This window comes from Agelaius phoeniceus, chromosome 21, assembly GCF_051311805.1.
Source record: "Agelaius phoeniceus isolate bAgePho1 chromosome 21, bAgePho1.hap1, whole genome shotgun sequence".
Lineage (NCBI taxonomy): Eukaryota > Metazoa > Chordata > Aves > Passeriformes > Icteridae > Agelaius > Agelaius phoeniceus.
This window is the reverse complement of record NC_135285.1, coordinates 8,709,654-8,727,609: the sequence shown is the minus strand read 5'-3', so window position 1 is coordinate 8,727,609 and position 17,956 is coordinate 8,709,654. Positions and strand designations below refer to the sequence as shown.

Below are 17,956 nucleotides of genomic sequence, written 5' to 3'. Positions count from 1 at the left end.
GAGAGCAGAAGGTGGCTCTGAAGCAGAGAGATGGAGTGGTGCTGCTCTGGCACCAGCCTCCTTTGCTGAGGGCTGTCTATGCCTCCTGGGAACTTGGGATGCAAACCCAGCAGTGGCAGGAAAATTAAAAGGAAAGCCAGAGAGGGAAAAAGGAAGCACGGATGGGAAAAGGTGCATTGATCTTCGTGTGGAGGGCAGTGCTGGTGCTGGACAAGCCTGGTGCCTCTCTAGTGCCAAATCCAGGTGCTGTGGGGCTGGGAAAGGCAAAGGATGTGATGAAGGAAAAGCCTCTGCCTGCCTGAGGTGCTGGACACGCAGGATGGAGCTCCAGGTACCCGCAGGGGTGACATGGACAAGGAATCAGCCACCAGAGCATCCTTAAGGCAGCCCCAGCTCAGCAGCCACAAGGAAGGAGCGTGGCTGCTCCCTCAGCCTCCCACAGCGCCCTCATCTGTGCTGGAAATGTCTCCTAAAGCAGCAGACTGGGGACTGCCCTGCCCTTTGCAGGATGTCACCTGCAGAGCAAATCCCAGAGTCTGTGCTGGGGGAGGGATGGGCTGAGAGAAGCCACGGCTGAAACTCTGCTGTGCCTCATCACAAACCCACCCAGCCTCCCCCAGGGATGGGGTGGGTGCCTCTTTACATCCTCTGGGTGGGAGAAGTTTTTTCTTGTGGATCCCAGCATGAAATTTGTATTTGAGGAGTTCTGCAGCTCCACAGAGCCCCTCACTGAACCAGCACAGCAGGAGCTCAGGCCCCTGCAAGATCATGGCCAGACTCTGCTTTTTGAGCTGTCAAATTTTGAGGAAAAACACAGCTCAGTGATGCAAAGCAAGAGGAAATCCATCTCCACTTTAAACAGCCCCAAGAAAAACTCAGGCAGGATTTATGTGGCGTGTGCTTTGTGCTGTGCTGACACACATTTCTGGTGGATGAAATGCAGCAGGAGAACAGCTCAGCTTTGTCACAGCTGGAGCACAACTGTGACACTGGCACAGCTCCCCTCAGGCTGAATTGCTGTGTTTCTGCTTGGCCAGTGCCACAGCTGGTCCCCAGGCAGCTCTGGAAAACAGAGTGCAGGGATACAGGACAAAAATGATGGGTATGGCTGAGCTAAGAGCATCATTACACAAATCACTTCATCAACCTTGTGCAGCAGTGCCAGGGAGAGCTCTGAGCCTGCTTGCAATCATTCAGGATCATTTACCCACAAGGAACAGCAGGAAAAATGACAGGAGGGAAACATTTATCTGCCCTGCCTGGAAACACAGGGAGAGGAGGGGAATCAGTGGTGCTTGGGCATGCAGGGCTGTGGGAGGGAATGAGTTAAACAGAGCTCCCAATTCATGCACCAACACACACCCCTGCCTTGGACAGCAAAGTCCAAAAAATGAAGGTTTTAGCATTTATTATGCCTGGGAAACCATCAGAGGTGGCCCAAATCACAGTTTCTATCTGATTTTCTCTTTGTCAACATATTCCATGCTATTGTAGAAGGTAACGTTGTGTAACGAAGGAACATTCTGGATCTTTGATCCTTCCTTGCTGCTGTTCAATTGGCTGCCTATGAATATTCCTATCAGGAAACCATCTATCACCAGCACAGAGGGGAAAGCAAAGGTGGTGTGGACTTACTCCTTCAGATTTCTTATCAGGGAAGATGCAGGTCTCTCCACCAGCTGTGAAATTACAGTAAACTTTGAAAGAGTCCCTGGAGCACCCTTGGTTGGGATCAACCCAGTATTCACCTGCATGAGGGGAGAGGAGGGAGGAAAGGATCAGCTCAGAGGGCACTTCAGCCACCTCCTCACCTGGGGTGTTTCACCTCTCATGGGTTATTATTTATAGGTAGTTATAAATAACAATTCTCATGGGTTATTATTTATAAGTAGTTTTTGAAAGCTGGTCATGCTCTGGTGCCAGCTGAAGGTGGTTTTCCATCCCATATCCCCATTTTCAGCTGGAAGGGCTGCCCAGTGACATCCATCTAGCTCTACATATTCCAGCAGCCACATCCCCCATGGACTCCCCAAATTCCTGGTCTCCCAACCCTTCCCTCTGTGTGAAGCTGCAAAACCCCTGGAATTCCCTCCAATTCCCCCTTTCCTGGGACACACCATCTGGGAAATCAGGGTGGCAGAGCTGCAGGTCCTTGCAGGTGCGTGCTGGGTTGTGCTGAGTGCCCAGGGGATGCTTCATCTGCTCAATTTCCAGTTTCAAGGAGTTCAGGGAGCCAAAAATCTCCTCCATGCCATCAGCATAGTCCATGTAGTTGTCAGCATTGCCATCGTCCAGCAGCTGGCTGGCATCAATGTTCCTCCTGGTCCTCTTGGCAGCCTGGATGGGCAGGGGCTGGATGACTTCTCCAGGAGGACCCTGATTTTTGGGGGAAAAAAATAAGATACAACTTCTCATTCCATTGGGAAAAGGACATGAGAGGTGGACAAAGCAGCAACATCCCGAAATGCACATTGGACGTGCAAAACAGCCATGGGTGGTGCTGATAAAACCTCTGGCTTCAACATTTTCCACCTTTCCTTGTTCTCTTCCCATCAATAATTCCTCCCTTCCCATCCTTTTTCCCCCAGTGTCACCAAGAGACTCCAACCCATTGCTAGGATTGGAAAGGAATCTTTGTCCAGAGATTTTGCTTCCCAAATTCCAGCAGCCACGAGGTCTGAACCTCATTTCATCCTTCACCTTATGGGTTCTACTTACAGGAGGCCCTGGGGGCCCAGGAAGACCTGATTCACCCTTGGGACCTGTGGGACCCTGGATGGAAAAACAAGGGAAAATCAGGAGTCACTCAGGAGAATTCATCTGGAACTTTTATCACATCCCAAACATTATTTTAACTAAAGAAACTTCATTTTTGTCCTTTCAGGCACACAAGATGAGTCTCCCAGTACCCACATCCCAAGAAAATAGTATTTTTGGTTATTTTTGGTGTTTAGGTGAAAGAAAAGATCAAACACCTGGAGTTACAGTCAGATTTTTCTTATGCTTCCTACAGAATGCATAAAATGCATAAAATCTTCAACTCTCCCAACCAACCCAACAGTTCTGCAAGTCAAATAAAATCTTCCAATTAATAAAACACCGAATTCTGGATGGCAAAAAAAAGACACTAAGGAGTTGCCCAAAAGATGAATTTTTAGCTGCCTGCACAGCAGGTGTGCACCACGAAGCTCCAGAGTCTCATTTCTCAGCGAGTTCCTCACTTTCCAACTTCCCACCTCCCGCTTTTCACGGGCTATTTTTAATCCCCTCCGCTCTCCAGCAGCAGCTTTTCTCCTCAGGACTAAGCACTGGGATTGCTCCTTGTGATCTCTGCTGCTCTGCTCTTCAGGGAAGTGCAGTTGTGGCACAGAAACCTTCCCCAATTATCACTGCTGGGCTTAGGCAGCCTGCAAAGGCAGAGTTCCCTAAGCCCTCTCTGCTGATTGCATTCATTTTGCTGATGAAGGGAGGCCCAGCGTGTCCCACACTCAATAAAAACCCCTCAGCCTCTTCCTTTAGTTGTGTCCATACTCACTGATGAGCCTTTAGCACCCTTGGGACCAGGTGGACCCTGTGGAGAGGCAAATACAGAAAGGAGTCAGCCCATTTCCAAGCAGAGAGTTCAGAAGGGGAATTTTTATAAAATTTACTCCCTTTCTATTTCCATTTTCCCTCATTCACTTCAGGTGGGTGCTGCTTTTATTTGCCAACAGACAAAAAGCTTTTGTGGCAGAGCTCCACACTCCTGCCCCGGTGGGGACTGGGGAAGCTGCTGGGAAATTCCTGGAATGTGAGGCTGATCCCACTCCATGCTCAGGACACCCAGCTGGGCACCCCAGGCTAGCACCAAAAAAGTGATGAAAATCAGCAAAAAAGGGTAAGAAATCCCCGTGGGATTGTAGATACTCCAAAAGAAAAGGGGAGGGAAACAAGGGGGGAACGATTTCCCAGTGCCCATCTCCCACATCACTTCCAGCACTCCTGGAACTTATCCAGGACTTTTTAAAGGGTTCAGCTAAAAAATCCCATTGTGCCCAACATCCTCCTACAGCCAGGGCTGTGCTGGGCAGTCCTGGCACCACCAAAGTGGCTCCTGAGGGCTCCCAAGGAATTCCAAGGTCATTGATTGTCACCTACCGGTAATCCTGGGGGCCCTGGAGGTCCAATGGGTCCAGAGGGACCTGTGATACCCTAAAAGATAACAGGAAAATGATATTCATCTGAAATTCTAGCTTAAAATTACACATCCAAGCCCTGCTCACAGGTGGGCACTCAGTTTTGGGGGATTCCAGGCCGATCTGGAGCTTTACCTGGTTTTTAGAGCATGGGCAAGGAATCTCTTATCTCATTTAGGCTCACACTTTTAAAAATCAGCCCTTCAGATGAATATTTAATGGCACCATCCCTCCAGGTCTATTCAACTCTTTCATAGGACCCTTGAGAATCTGCTTCCCACTAAAATGGGTCATTTTGGAGCAAATCCATGTTTCACACACAGAATAAACCACATTAATACAGAAAATATCCCTCAAAAACTGCCAAGGATCTCCTGCCAGGGTTGCCCATCTCTGCTATGCTGCACCTCCTCGAGGGTGCAATGCTCCCAAGCACATTCCAGGAAGGTTTTAGGGAATATTTACCTGCTCTCCCTTGGGTCCTGCTGAGCCCTGGGGCCCTGGGAGGCCTCTGTCACCCTTTTCTCCCTGCTCTCCTGGTGGCCCAATGAGACCAATTAAACCTGGGTGACCCTGGGGGAAAACAGCAGATGTTAATTAGGATTTCTGACTGGAGAGAGCAAAGACATTTCTAGATCCAACCCCCAAATATCTGAGCGAGGTGAGAGGAGTTTGTAGCAATCCCTGACATGTGGAAGTGGGAGAGTGACCAAAAATAGGAGATTTTTACAGCAGAAAATGCTACAAATATAGAAAGAACCTCTGCACTGGAGCAGCTACTCATTCCCTGGAGTTATATAAATATATATAATATTTTTATATTATATTTTTATTATTATTATTTATTATATTGTTTATATATATTATAATATATATTATATATATTATATTTCATATATATATATATAAAATATTATATATATATATATAAATGAGAGAAAAGTTTATAGGGTGAAGAATCACCCCAAAAATGGGCCAGGGCTCTGCACTCCCACACTCCCCCACAGCTCAGCTCCTTGGGGCTCACTCAGAGTGCTCCAGCTCTCCTCTGAAGCTGTCACTGGGGCTGGTGACACTGCCCAGCCCTGTCCTGCCAGCTGCAGGACCCCTGGGCAGTGCCATTTGTCCCCCACACCCCACCAGGGACCAGGCAATGGGATCCTGAGTGCATTCTCACCTTCTCTCCTTTAGGACCAGAGTCTCCTTTCAGACCAGGCAAACCCGGAGGGCCCTTTGGGACACAGGGGGAACAAAAAAGAGGGGATTAATTCATGTCACACTCATTCATCCAGGTCAAAAACTCCTAGGATTGGGTGCTCTGGACATACCATTGGGCCTGGAGGACCATCTGGGCCAGGGGATCCCGGGAGACCTTGTTCACCCTGTAAAAAAGTGCAATTTCCTCATTGCCAGTGACAGCAGCGCTCCCAGCTGGGAATATTCTGATTATTCACCTGTGCCAGGGAATGACTGTCCTGGCTTTTCACAGGTGGCAAAGGGATTTATGTTCCTTCCATGCTCAAATCTCTGCTGGAAAAGGGACCTTGTGGGTCGAGGAAAATCACTCCTGGAGAGTGGCTGAAGACCCAAGACTCAAATGAAACATGTGGGAGATGATATTCACCATCCCATTTTTCCCATGAAATCTGTTTTATCTGCTGTCAGCCATTCCAGCACGGACAGAAGCCTGAGAAAAGGCACCTTCCAGAGAGGTGGGCCACAGGAAAAAAGCTGAGCTTTCTCAGGCTGGGAATACTCACAACTGGACCGGGGATCCCACGGAGGCCATCAGGACCAGGCTTCCCTGGAGCACCTTGGGGACCAATGGGTCCAGTCTTCCCAGGAGGTCCTTCCAAACCAGCTTCCCCCTGGATGAAGAGGCAGGGGGTTGAATTTGTGTTGGGACATCAGATGATTTTGTGAGAGGGTGCCAGGAGGACGTCATGGAGTGGATGCAGATCCATGCAAAGCACTGGAAATGAAACTTTCTACTCCCTGATTTTCCTGCTGCTCCCTCCACCTCAGGCACTCTCCAAACTCCTTCAGTTTCCAGCCTTGCCTGAATTCCAGCAGGAACCACCCTTTGGCTCTGAGCTCTCCTGGGTTCAAGGACACCCTTCCATCCACCCATCCTCCCTCCCCTGTGCTGCCACATGGAGATCTGTAATTTCCCATCCCATCTCCATTTCCCCAGCACTCCCACCCAAACAATCCCAGCCCATGAATGCTGTGTTTGCCCTGGGAAAGGACACGGGGCTCTGCACACCCCATTATTTACAACACATTACATTGCCAAATATAGCACTTGCATGTTCCAAACCAGGCAAAACATTCCCGTGACCTTACCAAGCCCTAATTATCTCCACAGAGCTTGTTAAGGGCTGAAACATAAGCTCAGATTGGAGGCCAGTGGCCCCAAATCCAGGCTAATTTGTTGTAACACGCAGCAAAATCAACTCCCTGCCTTGGCAGAGGGAGATCCTCTTGGACTAGCAAGGACACAGCACAAGAGAAATTCCATTCAGCTCTCACCTTGGCTCCTTTCTCTCCTTGCCTTCCTTCAGGACCAGCTGGACCAGGAGGGCCCTAAAGAAAGCCCAGAGTAGATGGGAAACACAATTAGATGCTGCTGATCTGCAAGGGTCCGTTGGAATTAGCAAAACGATGCTGCAGCCCCAGGGAAGGAGACAAAATGGAGACAAATATCCCTGAAAAGCTTTTTAAATTAGCTCCTTGCTAAATGAATCCCTGGGTTCTGCCAGCAAGGCAGGAAGAGCAGCAGTGCCTCATCCTTGGGTTTTCTTTGGGCTGTTAACATCTTTAAAAAAAAATCCATGGGATTTGCTTGGCAGCTTCCCATCAATTTCCAATGGCTGTGGATGGTGCATCATTTTATTTTTTTTAATTATCACATATTTTTTTTAATTATCACATGTTTTACACAGCATTTATTATAGGCTTAGTAACACTGTGAGTTTTAAAAAGTTAATGGAAGTGCTTTTGGGAAAATCTTCCTAAAAAAACCAACTCACCCTTTTCCCAGGGGGTCCAGAGGGGCCTGGCTCTCCTGTGGGCCCAGGGGAACCCTGCAGGGAGAGAGGGGAGGAGAACAAGCCATGAGTGCCCCACCCATGGATGGATGGAGGGATGGATGGATGGATGGATGGATGGATGATGGATGGATGAGGGGTGGATGGATGGATGGATGGATGGATGGAGGGATGATGGATGGATGGATGGATGGATGGATGATGGATGGATGGACAGATGGATGGATGGATGGATGGATGGATGATGGATGGATGGATGGACGGATGGATGGATGATGGATGGATGGATGGACATGGATGGGATGAATGGATAGAGGGATGGAGGGATGATGGATGGATGATGGATGGATGGACAGATGGATGGATGGATGGATGGATGATGGATGGATGGATGGACGGATGGATGGATGATGGATGGATGGACATGGATGGGATGAATGGATAGAGGGATGGAGGGATGATGGATGGATGATGGATGGATGGATGGGTGGATGGATGGATGGATGATGGATGGATGGATGATGGATGATGGATGGATGGATGGATGGATGATGGATGGATGGATGGATGGATGGATGGATGATGGATGGATGGACATGGATGGGATGAATGGATGGAGGGATGGAGGGATGATGGATGGATGATGGATGGATGGATGGATGGATGGATGGATGGATGGATGGATGGATGGATGGATGATGGATGGGATGGAGGGATGAGGTGTGGATGGATGAGGGGTGGAGGGATCAATGTATGGATGGATCCATGGAGGGATCCATGGAGGGATGGATGGAATGAGATCCTCAGTGGGCAGTTCCCTGTGGGAAATTCTGGTGGGAGTGAGAGGCTCAGTGTCCCTGGAGCTGGCACAGAGCCATGGGCACTGTGGGGAACAGCTCTCATCTCTCCAGGTACTCACAGTCTGTCCAGGTTCACCATCATCACCTTTGTCACCAGGAGGACCATCTTGACCCTAAAAAGGAGGGGAAAAGGAACAAGGAGGTGTCTTTAGGGTGTGAATGGTGCTGAGCAGAGGAAATGCCAGGGGAGCTGCTGGGAATGAGCAGCACAGTTGAGTTTCACCACCCCAGGAGGAGGAAGCTCTGTGAGACCAACACTTACAGCTGGGCCAGGCTCTCCAGGAGGACCAGGGTCACCAGGGAAACCAACTGGACCCTGCAAAGGGAGAAGAACATTCTCAAGTCAGGGATGTTGCACCTGGAGAGCACCAGTGACAACACGGGGAGCCACCCTATGGAGTAAAACCCCAATTTGTACAAGCACAACCCCTCTTTGGAGCTGCAGTGTTTCCACCCTGCCCCAGCCAGTCCAGATCTGCATCCTGACCACCAGAGCTCCAGAGACAATGCTGGCACTTCCATCCCAGTGTTTCAGAAATCAGAGTCCTCCCAGCTTTGGGAACGTGCAGATTGGAAGGTTTTGCTTTTGCAAATGTGTGACATTTTGCACAGGAGGAGCCTCTCAGAGCATTTAATGACTGAAGCACTTCAGCATTCTTCCCCATACAATGTCTGTCGGGTGCTTCACATGATTCCAGGAGCAGCCTGCAAGCCATCACAGATATCCCAAATCCCATCTGTTAGGAGGGATGACTAAACTCCCCTGCCTCCTCTGCTTCTTTGTGCCATCTTGCCTTATCTCATCGTACATTTCAGGCACCAGAGGAGCCTGCAAGATAAACTCTGCACCATTGTCCCCTGGTAAAATCAGCAGAGCTCCAGTGGCTTCAGCAGAGCTGTAGAATCAGCAGCAGGGAGCTGGGTGTGCAGGTACAGCTCCCAAACCCAATAAATCTCCTTGATCCTATTTTGGAAGCTCTGCTCTGGTGCAGAAGACCTTGGAAAGCCATAAACACAAAGTGACCCTACTGCAGCTGCTCTGCATGGGGTGAGATTCCTGACATCCTGCAAAAAGCACTAACAATTCCAGTATTTCTGGGAAATAGGGTCCAGCAGGGTCTTTCCCTCATCAACACCCTAAGGAATGGGGCTGAGATAATGGATCACCAGAAGAACAAGTCCATGGCTAGGAAATGAGTTTAAATTTCCACAGATATCTCTGGGAACAGCTTTTCATGCAGAAATCTCTGCTGGCAAGGCAAGGAAAGACTGAGGGGGTACTTACAGGGCTGCCTTTGGGGCCATCATCACCTGGTGGGCCTTTGGGGCCAGGTGGACCAGCAGCACCAGAGGGACCTGCTTCCCCCTTTTCACCTCTTTCACCTTTAGGGCCCTGTAAAGGACAAAAAACTGTTATTATCAAGGAAAACAACAACAAAAAAATACTGATCTCTAATTATCCTTTAATCAATTCTGAGCAAAAGAAGTTCTATTTGTGTCTCCAAACACAAGGACATGATTTAACAGTCCCTTCCCACAAGGACTGAGTGGTGTTCATGGTGTTCAGCTGTGGGTAGCCCAGATTTGGTGACTAAACGTGATCCTATAAATACCCAGGAACGTGGCAATGTGTCATCAATACCCAAATCCAGGACAGGGCTGGCTCAGCCCCTGCTGTCCCATCCACATCCACACCTCTCCAGCTCATCCATGCCTCTCCCAGGGGGCACTTACCGGCAGGCCAACCTCTCCAGGGAGACCAGGCTCACCAGATTCCCCAGGTTCACCCTACACATGGAAAAAAAAGGGATGGAAATATTCACATTTCTGCAGGGGGATGAGTTTTCTGCTGGCACAGCAAAGGCACTGCATGAGTGCTGCAGCAAACTCCTGCTTCAGGCTCCTCAGGGTGCTTTACCTTCTCTCCTACTGCACCAGGGTTTCCTATTCCTCCAGGGGGACCCTGTGGACCATCTGCTCCTGGTGGCCCAGATGGACCTCTGGGTCCTGGTGGGCCTGGTGGGCCCTGAGAGAAAAGGAGGACAAATTTCAGACGGGTTTCTCAGAGCAATGTCAGTGGTGAAATAAGAAATTTGGAAGCCCCTTACCATCTGGCCAACGTCACCCGTTTCTCCCTTCTCCCCAGGCGGTCCAGGCAGGCCCTGTGGAGGTGCAGAGGGTGAATTTTAGCTGGGAACATCTCAGGTGAGCCCCAGCTCTCACCACCCTAAATGTAAGAGCTCAAATGAGGGATGGGAGACTCCAGGGGCTCTCCAAAATGCAGTTTGTTGGATCCATGAGTTAGAGCAGTCATGGGTGACAGAGCTGTGCCTACAGCTGCCAGCTCCAGCTGCAGGCAGGCCTGGAGACCCTTAGTCCAGGTTACAAATGCATTATAGACTTTTCTTTTGGTTACAATGCATTATAGACTTTTCTTTGCTGAGCATCTCAACACAGTAGAACCAATCTATACCTTAACTATTACCTATAGCCTATCATAACTGCTATAATTGCCATATTCATGCTTCTATTCTCCAATCACTAAAAGTCAGTACATTACAGTTTAAGCTAGTACATTTTTAGTTTACTAGTACATTACAGTTTAAGCTAGAAGTTGTTTTTCAGGTTTCTTGCAGTGGAAAATTCTGAGACCTTTTTTCTACCTGCAGCATTTGCTGCCTTGTTTGCCTGTGCTGTCTTCCTGCTTGGTAAAAACATCTTCTTGTTTGGGGTGGGTTTATCCTTTGCTCTAAGCCATACAAACCCCTTCTAACCAACACACCCTTTGCCTCCTTGGTTATCCAGTGAGACTGGCTCAGCAATTCTTTTCTTCTGTATCAAAACTTGCTTCCATCTCTATTCCTTCATCAGACTCTACATTCAAAAATCTTTCTGCTAAGCACACACATCTGTGAGACTTTCTTGTCAAACTTTCATCCTTCCCAACACCTAGACCCTCCCTGGATGCTGTAAATTACCTGCAAGCCCACAGGGCCAGGAGGACCAGGGAACCCTCGGGGTCCTTCATCACCTTTCTGACCAAAGAGGCCTTGCTGTCCTCGGGGCCCAGGCTCTCCATCAGCTCCCTGCAAGGACAGGCTCTGATCAGCCCAAGACAGACGTGGGGACCACCAACCCCACCCCACCACCCCCTGCTCGTGCTGGGCAGCAGCAGTGCCAGGCAGGAATCATCCCAGTGCTTCCCAGGAGGCCTTTTTGGGGAAAAAAAAGGGATTTTTGCTAATACTCACAGCTGGGCCAGGCTGACCAATTGGACCCTGGGGACCAGTGGGGCCTGGGGGACCCTGTCACAAAGAAAGAAATGTCAGTGTTAGGAGCAGAGTGACAAATTCACCTGGAAAAGGTGAATTCCTTCAATACAATCTCCATTAAAACTGCATTAATTCCCAAAAGGGAAGTGGGGAACAGGGTCAGGCCTCCCTGGACACCCCAGCATTCCTCAGGCTCCTCCAAACACATTTTTGCTGCAGCAAAGCTGTGTCAGCACTCAGCCCTGACTCCTGGGTAACTCATGTTCTTCAGGCTCTGGGCAGCACAGAAAGGGTGTGGAACTGGAATTACCACAGAATTACAGGATGGTTTGGGCTGGAAGGGACCTTTAAAAATCACCAGGTCCCTCTGTCATAAACTAAATCAGAAAGGGAACTTCAGCCAAAGACCCAACTTTGATGGCAACACTGCTCATGTTTCACAGATATTTCCATGCTAAGTGGGTGATGTGGAAATATCTCAGTGTTCCTGGGAGCTGGAGGCTCCCACTTGAGGCTCTCACTCTTTTTTTTACATCATGTGGGTATTTGATGAAGCACAGAAGATGAATCAACATTAGAAAATGATATAAATTTAATTTCTATTTCCAGCAAGTCACACAACGAACCAGACTCAAGAGAAGCAGCTACAGCAGAGTCCCCATCACTCACCTGCTCCCCCTTGTCACCTTTGCTGCCCTTCTGCCCAGGCTCCCCGATCTCACCCTGCCAGGAACAAAGGGACAACATTAATCCATCACCACTTCCCCATCCCAGCAGCCTTGAGGGGCTGCATCCTTATCCCAAACCCCACAGGGACTGAATGGGTGAAGAATTCCAGAGATTTGGCCACTCCAGGTGCAACCAAACCCTTTTCCACCCTACAATTCCTCGTCTGCCACGCCATGTGCGAAGCTGCATCTTGTAGACCCTTTGAGCAGGCACGAGGGATTTGTCCCAGCTGATGTTTCCTGGGAATCCTCCACTCCAGAGGGGCTTAATGAGAGAGGGAATTAATTTGGAGAGGCTGGGCATCTGTGGGTAGGTATCTGCTACAGGTTTGAGGGACCCAATGTGGATTTCAGGGAATTTCTGCATCCTGCAGACCCTTTGAGCAACCACAAGGGATTTGTCCCAGCTGATGTTTCCTGGGAATCCTCCACTCCAGAGGGGCTTAATGAGAGAGGAAATTAATTTAGAGAGGCTGGGCATCTGTGGGCAGGTGTCTGCTACAGATTTGGGGGAGCCAACGTGGATTTTAGGGAACTTTTTGGCTGGAAGAGGACATGGAGCCCCATCTGCTGCTGCCCATCCCATGGGATTTTGAGTTCCACAAAATTCCTCCAGCAGCACATCCCACCCAACTGTGGGGTGCACCACAGTGCAAACGCTGCCCAGCTCCGTGCCAGAGTGACCCCAGGCAGCAGGAGCTGCCCCCACCTTGTCTCCATCCTCTCCTGGAGGTCCAACAGGACCTGCTGGTCCCGGCAGTCCCACGGGGCCCTGGATGCCATCCCGGCCAGCCGGTCCTTGGGGACCCTTCTCCCCCTGGAAGCAGAGAAACAGGCAGGTCACACCCTCTGACCGATCCATTACAGCCCATTAAGGTTTTATTCAGCTGCTAATGACTCCTGGCTGGATGGGCGGGAGCAGCAAAGCCGCTGCCAGCTGATGTTTCATCTGTGCTCCTTGTCTGAAAGGAGACAAAACTTCTGTCTTGAGGGATAATGAAAAGAACAAGCAAATGTAAAGATCACAGCTGCAATTTCCCTGCTACAGCAACATAATCTGATTTAATCTGAACCCTCTGCCAGCCCTGCCTGGATGACAAACAAGACCCCAAGTAATTTTTACTCCCACCAGCCAGTTTTTGCTGATTCTGGTCCTGCTCCCTCCCTGGCTGACCCCCAGCTAAGGGGGGTTCTCAGGAGGCCCATCCTGAGATTCTGGACAAATAAAACCACCTGAAGCGAATAAAACAATCTCTGTGTCAACATCTACTTGTACTCCTTTGAGCAGGAGTTTTCAATCAAATTTGTTTGTTTACAGGAACTGAACAGTGAATATTTTCCAGTTTTCTCCTCCATGATTGAATTGCATCTGAATCCTGGGTGCTCTCCTCTAAATAAATTAGATGCCACATAAATTGCCTATTCATGCCTGCCCTGACTGACACATGCTGCAGGTACTCAGCAGGACAGATGTTCCTAAAACTGATTCACCAGGAAATTCTCCCCTCTGGATCAGCTGCTGGAGTTTCTAACAAAGCAGCAAGTGTGGCTGATAAGCAGTTCTGATATCAAAGAGCAGCCTGACATCACCTAAGCCACCTCTGGCTCCTTCTGCTGATGGGGCTGGCTCAGTTGTCTGCCCACAGGCCTGGCCCTTGGCTGATTGTCACCAGGAGGTGACGCAGGCTGTGGCACCTTTTCGGCCCCCAGGCCTTCTCCTTGCCTGAGGACACATCAGTCCCTGGGGTCACAGCCATGCTTGACAGGGGTGGCACCTGAGCAGCTGACATCCAGTGGTTTGATGTGCTCAAGATGAGAAAATTCCTTTCTAACTGAACTTTATATCCTTATTTTTTAATAATTTAAATCTCCACAAGGACTGATCCCACGCTCAGCTCCCTACTGCACACATCTCCAGTTGTCCCACAACTCTTCATCTTCATACTGGTACTTACTGGAGCTCCCTTTTCACCTGCAGGTCCTGGAGGTCCCTGAGGGCCAGGTCTGCCTGGCAATCCTATAGGGCCAGCTGATCCTGCAGGGCCACGTTCCCCAGGAGAGCCCTGTTGGGAGGAGGAGGAGGAGGAAAGGAGCTTTAATTGCAGTATCAAGCTTCACCCATGGCCAGACAGAGAGAAATCCAAGATCTTCATCTGTGGGATAACTGCCACATGAAGAGTTGGTACCACCAGCCTAAGGGGCTCTGCAGATTAGGGTTTTTTTAAATTAAAATCCCTGGAAGGGCTGGATTCTCCTCTGGATGGTGCAGATTGCTCAGCTCCTGGGGACACATAAACAGCCTGGAACAAGAGCATGAGCTACTTCACAGCCAGCAGGGAGGGTTGGATGATGAATGTTTCCTTCCAGGAGGACGGCCCTGAGCAGGGATCTCAAGTGGAGACAACTTCCAGAGGCAAAGCAGGTGGATTAGAAACAAAATCCTGGATGTTCTGAACCCCTGCAGTTCCCTCAGCCCGTCACGTACATCCACAGCTGACCCCACAAAATGACTGAGCTGTTACATGCAGGGCTTGTAAAATACAGGAACATGCAGGGAGTCGTCAGGAAAATCAGGATAAAGCCTGGAGCTGTGACTAACCCTGGCCTGGCCCTGCCAAGCTTGTAAATGGTGCTGCCTGCAGGGACAGGGATACTCACGGCTGGGCCTGGAGGGCCTGGGGGACCTTCATTGCCTTTCAGTCCTGGAGAACCCTGGAGGAAGGAAAACAAAGTCATCTGGGAATTCAACAACTGGAGCAACTGGGAATTCAACCACTGGAGCAACTGGGAATTCACAACAGGAGCAACTGGGAATTCACAACTGGAGCAACTGGGAATTCAACAACTGGAGCAACTGGGAATTCAACCACCGGAGCAACTGGGAATTCACAGCTGGAGCAACTGGGAATTCACAACAGGAGCAACTGGGAATTCACAGCTGGAGCAACTGGGAATTCAACCACTGGAGCAGTTGGGAATTCACAGCTGGAGCAACTGGGAATTCAGCAACTGGGGTAGCTGGGAGATCTCCAGCTGGAGGGACCAAGTAGGTTCTACTCACAATGGGGCCAGGGAGGCCTCGTTCTCCAGGGAACCCTCTCAGTCCAGGAGGACCATCCTTTCCTGGGAGGCCAGCAGGGCCAGGATCCCCCTGCAAGGAAAAGGAGAAAGAGCTGAGGGTCTGCTCACTCCGTGGAGGCCCAGCTCATCTCCTCAGCCTGCAGCTGGGATGAGGCAGGAGCTCCATTTCTTTTCTGAATCATCCTCTCCGTGTCCAGGGAGGGACAGACAGCAAGGAGGTGGATTCCAGTCCCTACCTTGGTCCCTTCTTTTCCAGTGAGGCCAGGGAGGCCTTGTTCACCTGGGGGGCCTGGAGGGCCCGGGTGGCCTCGCTCACCCATGGGCCCAGTCTCACCAGTTGGACCCTGGAAAAAAACAGTCAGAGAAAACGGGGTGGCTGTTGGCAGAACTGCTGAGGAAGGGAGGAGTGCAGGGTGGGATGGAAGAGGTGCCTTCAGTGCCACCAGCAATCCCTGGAGACATTCCCCCTCTGGCATCTGCTCTGGAAGTCTCCAACATCACCCTCAGCAGACTGGAGGCACTGAGAACCTCTGGAGTGAGCCCAGATTTCACCCAAACGAGATGTTACCACCACAACTATTATGCTTAGCTTTCCCTTTTTAATTGAAAACTTCCGAAGCACTCTCTCCAAGCCCGCTGATTCCTGCTCGGATGGGGCATAAATAATGCATGAGGCTCGCTCTGCCTGGCAATTACCGGCTGCCTCCGTGCCCTCGGAGGCCACTCAGGGTGACAAGTGTCACACAGGGCTCCCCAGGGGCTCCTTTTCAGGAGGACAAAAGCCACATGCACAAAGCCACGGTGTCCCTGCCCCCTTGGTAGCTTTGGGGACAGGGCTGTAACTCATGTCCTGCCGCGGGGAGGGCACTTAGAGCACGCAGAGCTCACTCAGCAGCCACAGATCACAGCAACTGCACCCAGCAGAGCGCCACCAAATTGCCACCGAGCCTCATTTGCACTCGAGAAGACAGACACAGCCGTCAGGGGATTGCCCCTAATCAGGGAATTTACAAATCAGGGGCTTTATGGTGTCATTAAAGAGGACAAATTAATTGCTTTCTAATTAAAGCGCTGCTCCCCAGCAGCTCAGGCGAGAAGGCTCGACCCAAAGCCGGTCCTAAGCTCAGTGCAGGCTCACTGGAAGTTGTGCTTGTGCTTGTTCGAGGTGACTGAAAGCAAACCAGCCCAGCTCTGACAGAACCTGGCAGCCCTTCAGATGAAAGAGGGATGATTTTCCTCACAGTGACATGGAAGAGCACTCTGGCAGCACGTTTGCTCTGCCCTGACCACCAGCAGCTGCTCAGCCCTTGGAGATCTCATTTAACTCCCTGGCTGCTGCAGGCCTTTGAGCTGGGATGTGGTTTTTTAGATGTTTTGTGCTTTTCAGCCGCGTTGTGCTTTTAGCTGGGTTGTGTTGTTTAGCTGGGCTGTGATTTCAGCTGGTTTGTCTTTTTCAGCTGTTTTGTGTTTTTCAGCTGGGTTGTGTTTTTTAGCTGGGTTGTGCTTTTAGCTGGGTTGTGTTGTTTAGCTGGGCTGTGATTTTCAGCTGGTTTGCGTTTTTCAGCTGTTTTGTGCTTTTTAGCTGGGTTGTGCTTTTTAGCTGGTTGTGCTTTTAGCTGGGTTGTGTTGTTTAGCTGGGCTGTGATTTTCAGCTGTTTTGTCTTTTTCAGCTGGTTTGTGTTTTTCAGCTGTTTTTTGCTTTTCAGCTGGGCTGTGCTTTTCAGCTGTTTTCTCACCCTACTCTGGTTTTACACCGGGGTGGTTGTGCTGAGCTCACAGGAGCCACCACATTTACGTTTTTCTAAACCCCATCCCAACCCCTCAGCAAGGTGAGCTGGGGCCATGGGGGGATTTCACACCTTCCTCAGGAATTTCAAAGCCACCTGACAAGGCTTTGCCTTCCCTGGAAAAGGAGTCCCCGCTGCACAACCAGTAAAGACCAGTTGCAGGGGTGAGCATTTGCTTCTTACCTGAGGCCCTACGACACCAGGGGGGCCTGGAGGGCCGGTCTTGCCTTGGAAACCCTGTTAGAGAAAGGGAAAAGACAAAGAAGTGACATTTCTGTGAGGGTCACACTGCCACCAGCTGTTCCTCCCCAAGTGAAACCCCTGACCAGGGTGGGCCAAATGAAAATGAAATAAAAAAATCAAACAGAAAGTTGGAAAAATGTCCTTGTGCATTTACAAAGGGTGAAACAGAGGAAGAAGAAGGGATTCTCAAAGCTCAGCCCTGCTGTTTGGATGGAACTGCTGTGCTTTGGCCATTTATATGTATATCTATAAAAATCTGTTCCACTCATAAAACCACGGAGGAAATGGCAATTAAAAACGCCATTAATGGCTATTAAATGGCTCTTAAAATCAGTGTGAATTTCTTCATGCTGAGCAACTCTTAAAAGCTGTTTCCCTTCTCCTGCTGCCCATTCTGGTGCTGGTTTAGGCTCCATTCTGTCTCAGCTCAGCTCCCAGAAGCTCAGGAACAGATTAACCCACGGGGGCTGAGTGAAGTTTTATCTCCTCCATCAACATTTGCTGAAAGGAAGCACAGCCCTGTTTGTCTGCAAAGGCTGATGAGCAGGGAAGTCTCCCTGACAGCTCCTTCCAATGGCATTTTGAAGAGTGACAACGAGGAACTCTCACCACTGCAATTGTTTGGCTCTCCCAGGCTACTCCTTAAAAAGCACATTAATTATGGTTGTTACTCCAGCCTGCTGACAAGCTTGAGGAATGGCATTTAGGGCACACGGGCTATTCTCTCCTTGCCACAAAAGAGGATCAGATAAATCCCATG

At 49.9% G+C, this 17,956-nt stretch overlaps 1 protein-coding gene across 2 annotated transcripts in view; it reads right to left on the bottom strand.

The window, feature by feature from the left end:
* COL5A1 (collagen type V alpha 1 chain) overlaps positions 1 to 17,956 on the bottom strand; it is a 137,777-nt gene that overhangs the window by 10,287 nt on the left and 109,534 nt on the right. For both annotated transcript variants that reach the window (XM_054646208.2, XM_077189145.1), the window contains exons 38-63: positions 17,137 to 17,190; positions 15,403 to 15,510; positions 15,147 to 15,236; positions 14,744 to 14,797; positions 14,041 to 14,148; positions 12,795 to 12,902; positions 12,027 to 12,080; positions 11,337 to 11,390; positions 11,064 to 11,171; positions 10,194 to 10,247; positions 10,004 to 10,111; positions 9,820 to 9,873; positions 9,371 to 9,478; positions 8,348 to 8,401; positions 8,145 to 8,198; positions 7,208 to 7,261; positions 6,708 to 6,761; positions 5,936 to 6,043; positions 5,504 to 5,557; positions 5,353 to 5,406; positions 4,641 to 4,748; positions 4,138 to 4,191; positions 3,536 to 3,571; positions 2,719 to 2,772; positions 2,118 to 2,376; positions 1,636 to 1,748 (exon numbers count right to left, since the gene is read on the bottom strand). In XM_054646208.2, the coding sequence (XP_054502183.2) occupies positions 1,636 to 1,748; positions 2,118 to 2,376; positions 2,719 to 2,772; positions 3,536 to 3,571; positions 4,138 to 4,191; positions 4,641 to 4,748; positions 5,353 to 5,406; positions 5,504 to 5,557; positions 5,936 to 6,043; positions 6,708 to 6,761; positions 7,208 to 7,261; positions 8,145 to 8,198; positions 8,348 to 8,401; positions 9,371 to 9,478; positions 9,820 to 9,873; positions 10,004 to 10,111; positions 10,194 to 10,247; positions 11,064 to 11,171; positions 11,337 to 11,390; positions 12,027 to 12,080; positions 12,795 to 12,902; positions 14,041 to 14,148; positions 14,744 to 14,797; positions 15,147 to 15,236; positions 15,403 to 15,510; positions 17,137 to 17,190 (2,118 nt within the window). The remainder of the gene's footprint in view (positions 1 to 1,635; positions 1,749 to 2,117; positions 2,377 to 2,718; positions 2,773 to 3,535; positions 3,572 to 4,137; positions 4,192 to 4,640; positions 4,749 to 5,352; positions 5,407 to 5,503; positions 5,558 to 5,935; positions 6,044 to 6,707; positions 6,762 to 7,207; positions 7,262 to 8,144; positions 8,199 to 8,347; positions 8,402 to 9,370; positions 9,479 to 9,819; positions 9,874 to 10,003; positions 10,112 to 10,193; positions 10,248 to 11,063; positions 11,172 to 11,336; positions 11,391 to 12,026; positions 12,081 to 12,794; positions 12,903 to 14,040; positions 14,149 to 14,743; positions 14,798 to 15,146; positions 15,237 to 15,402; positions 15,511 to 17,136; positions 17,191 to 17,956) is intronic.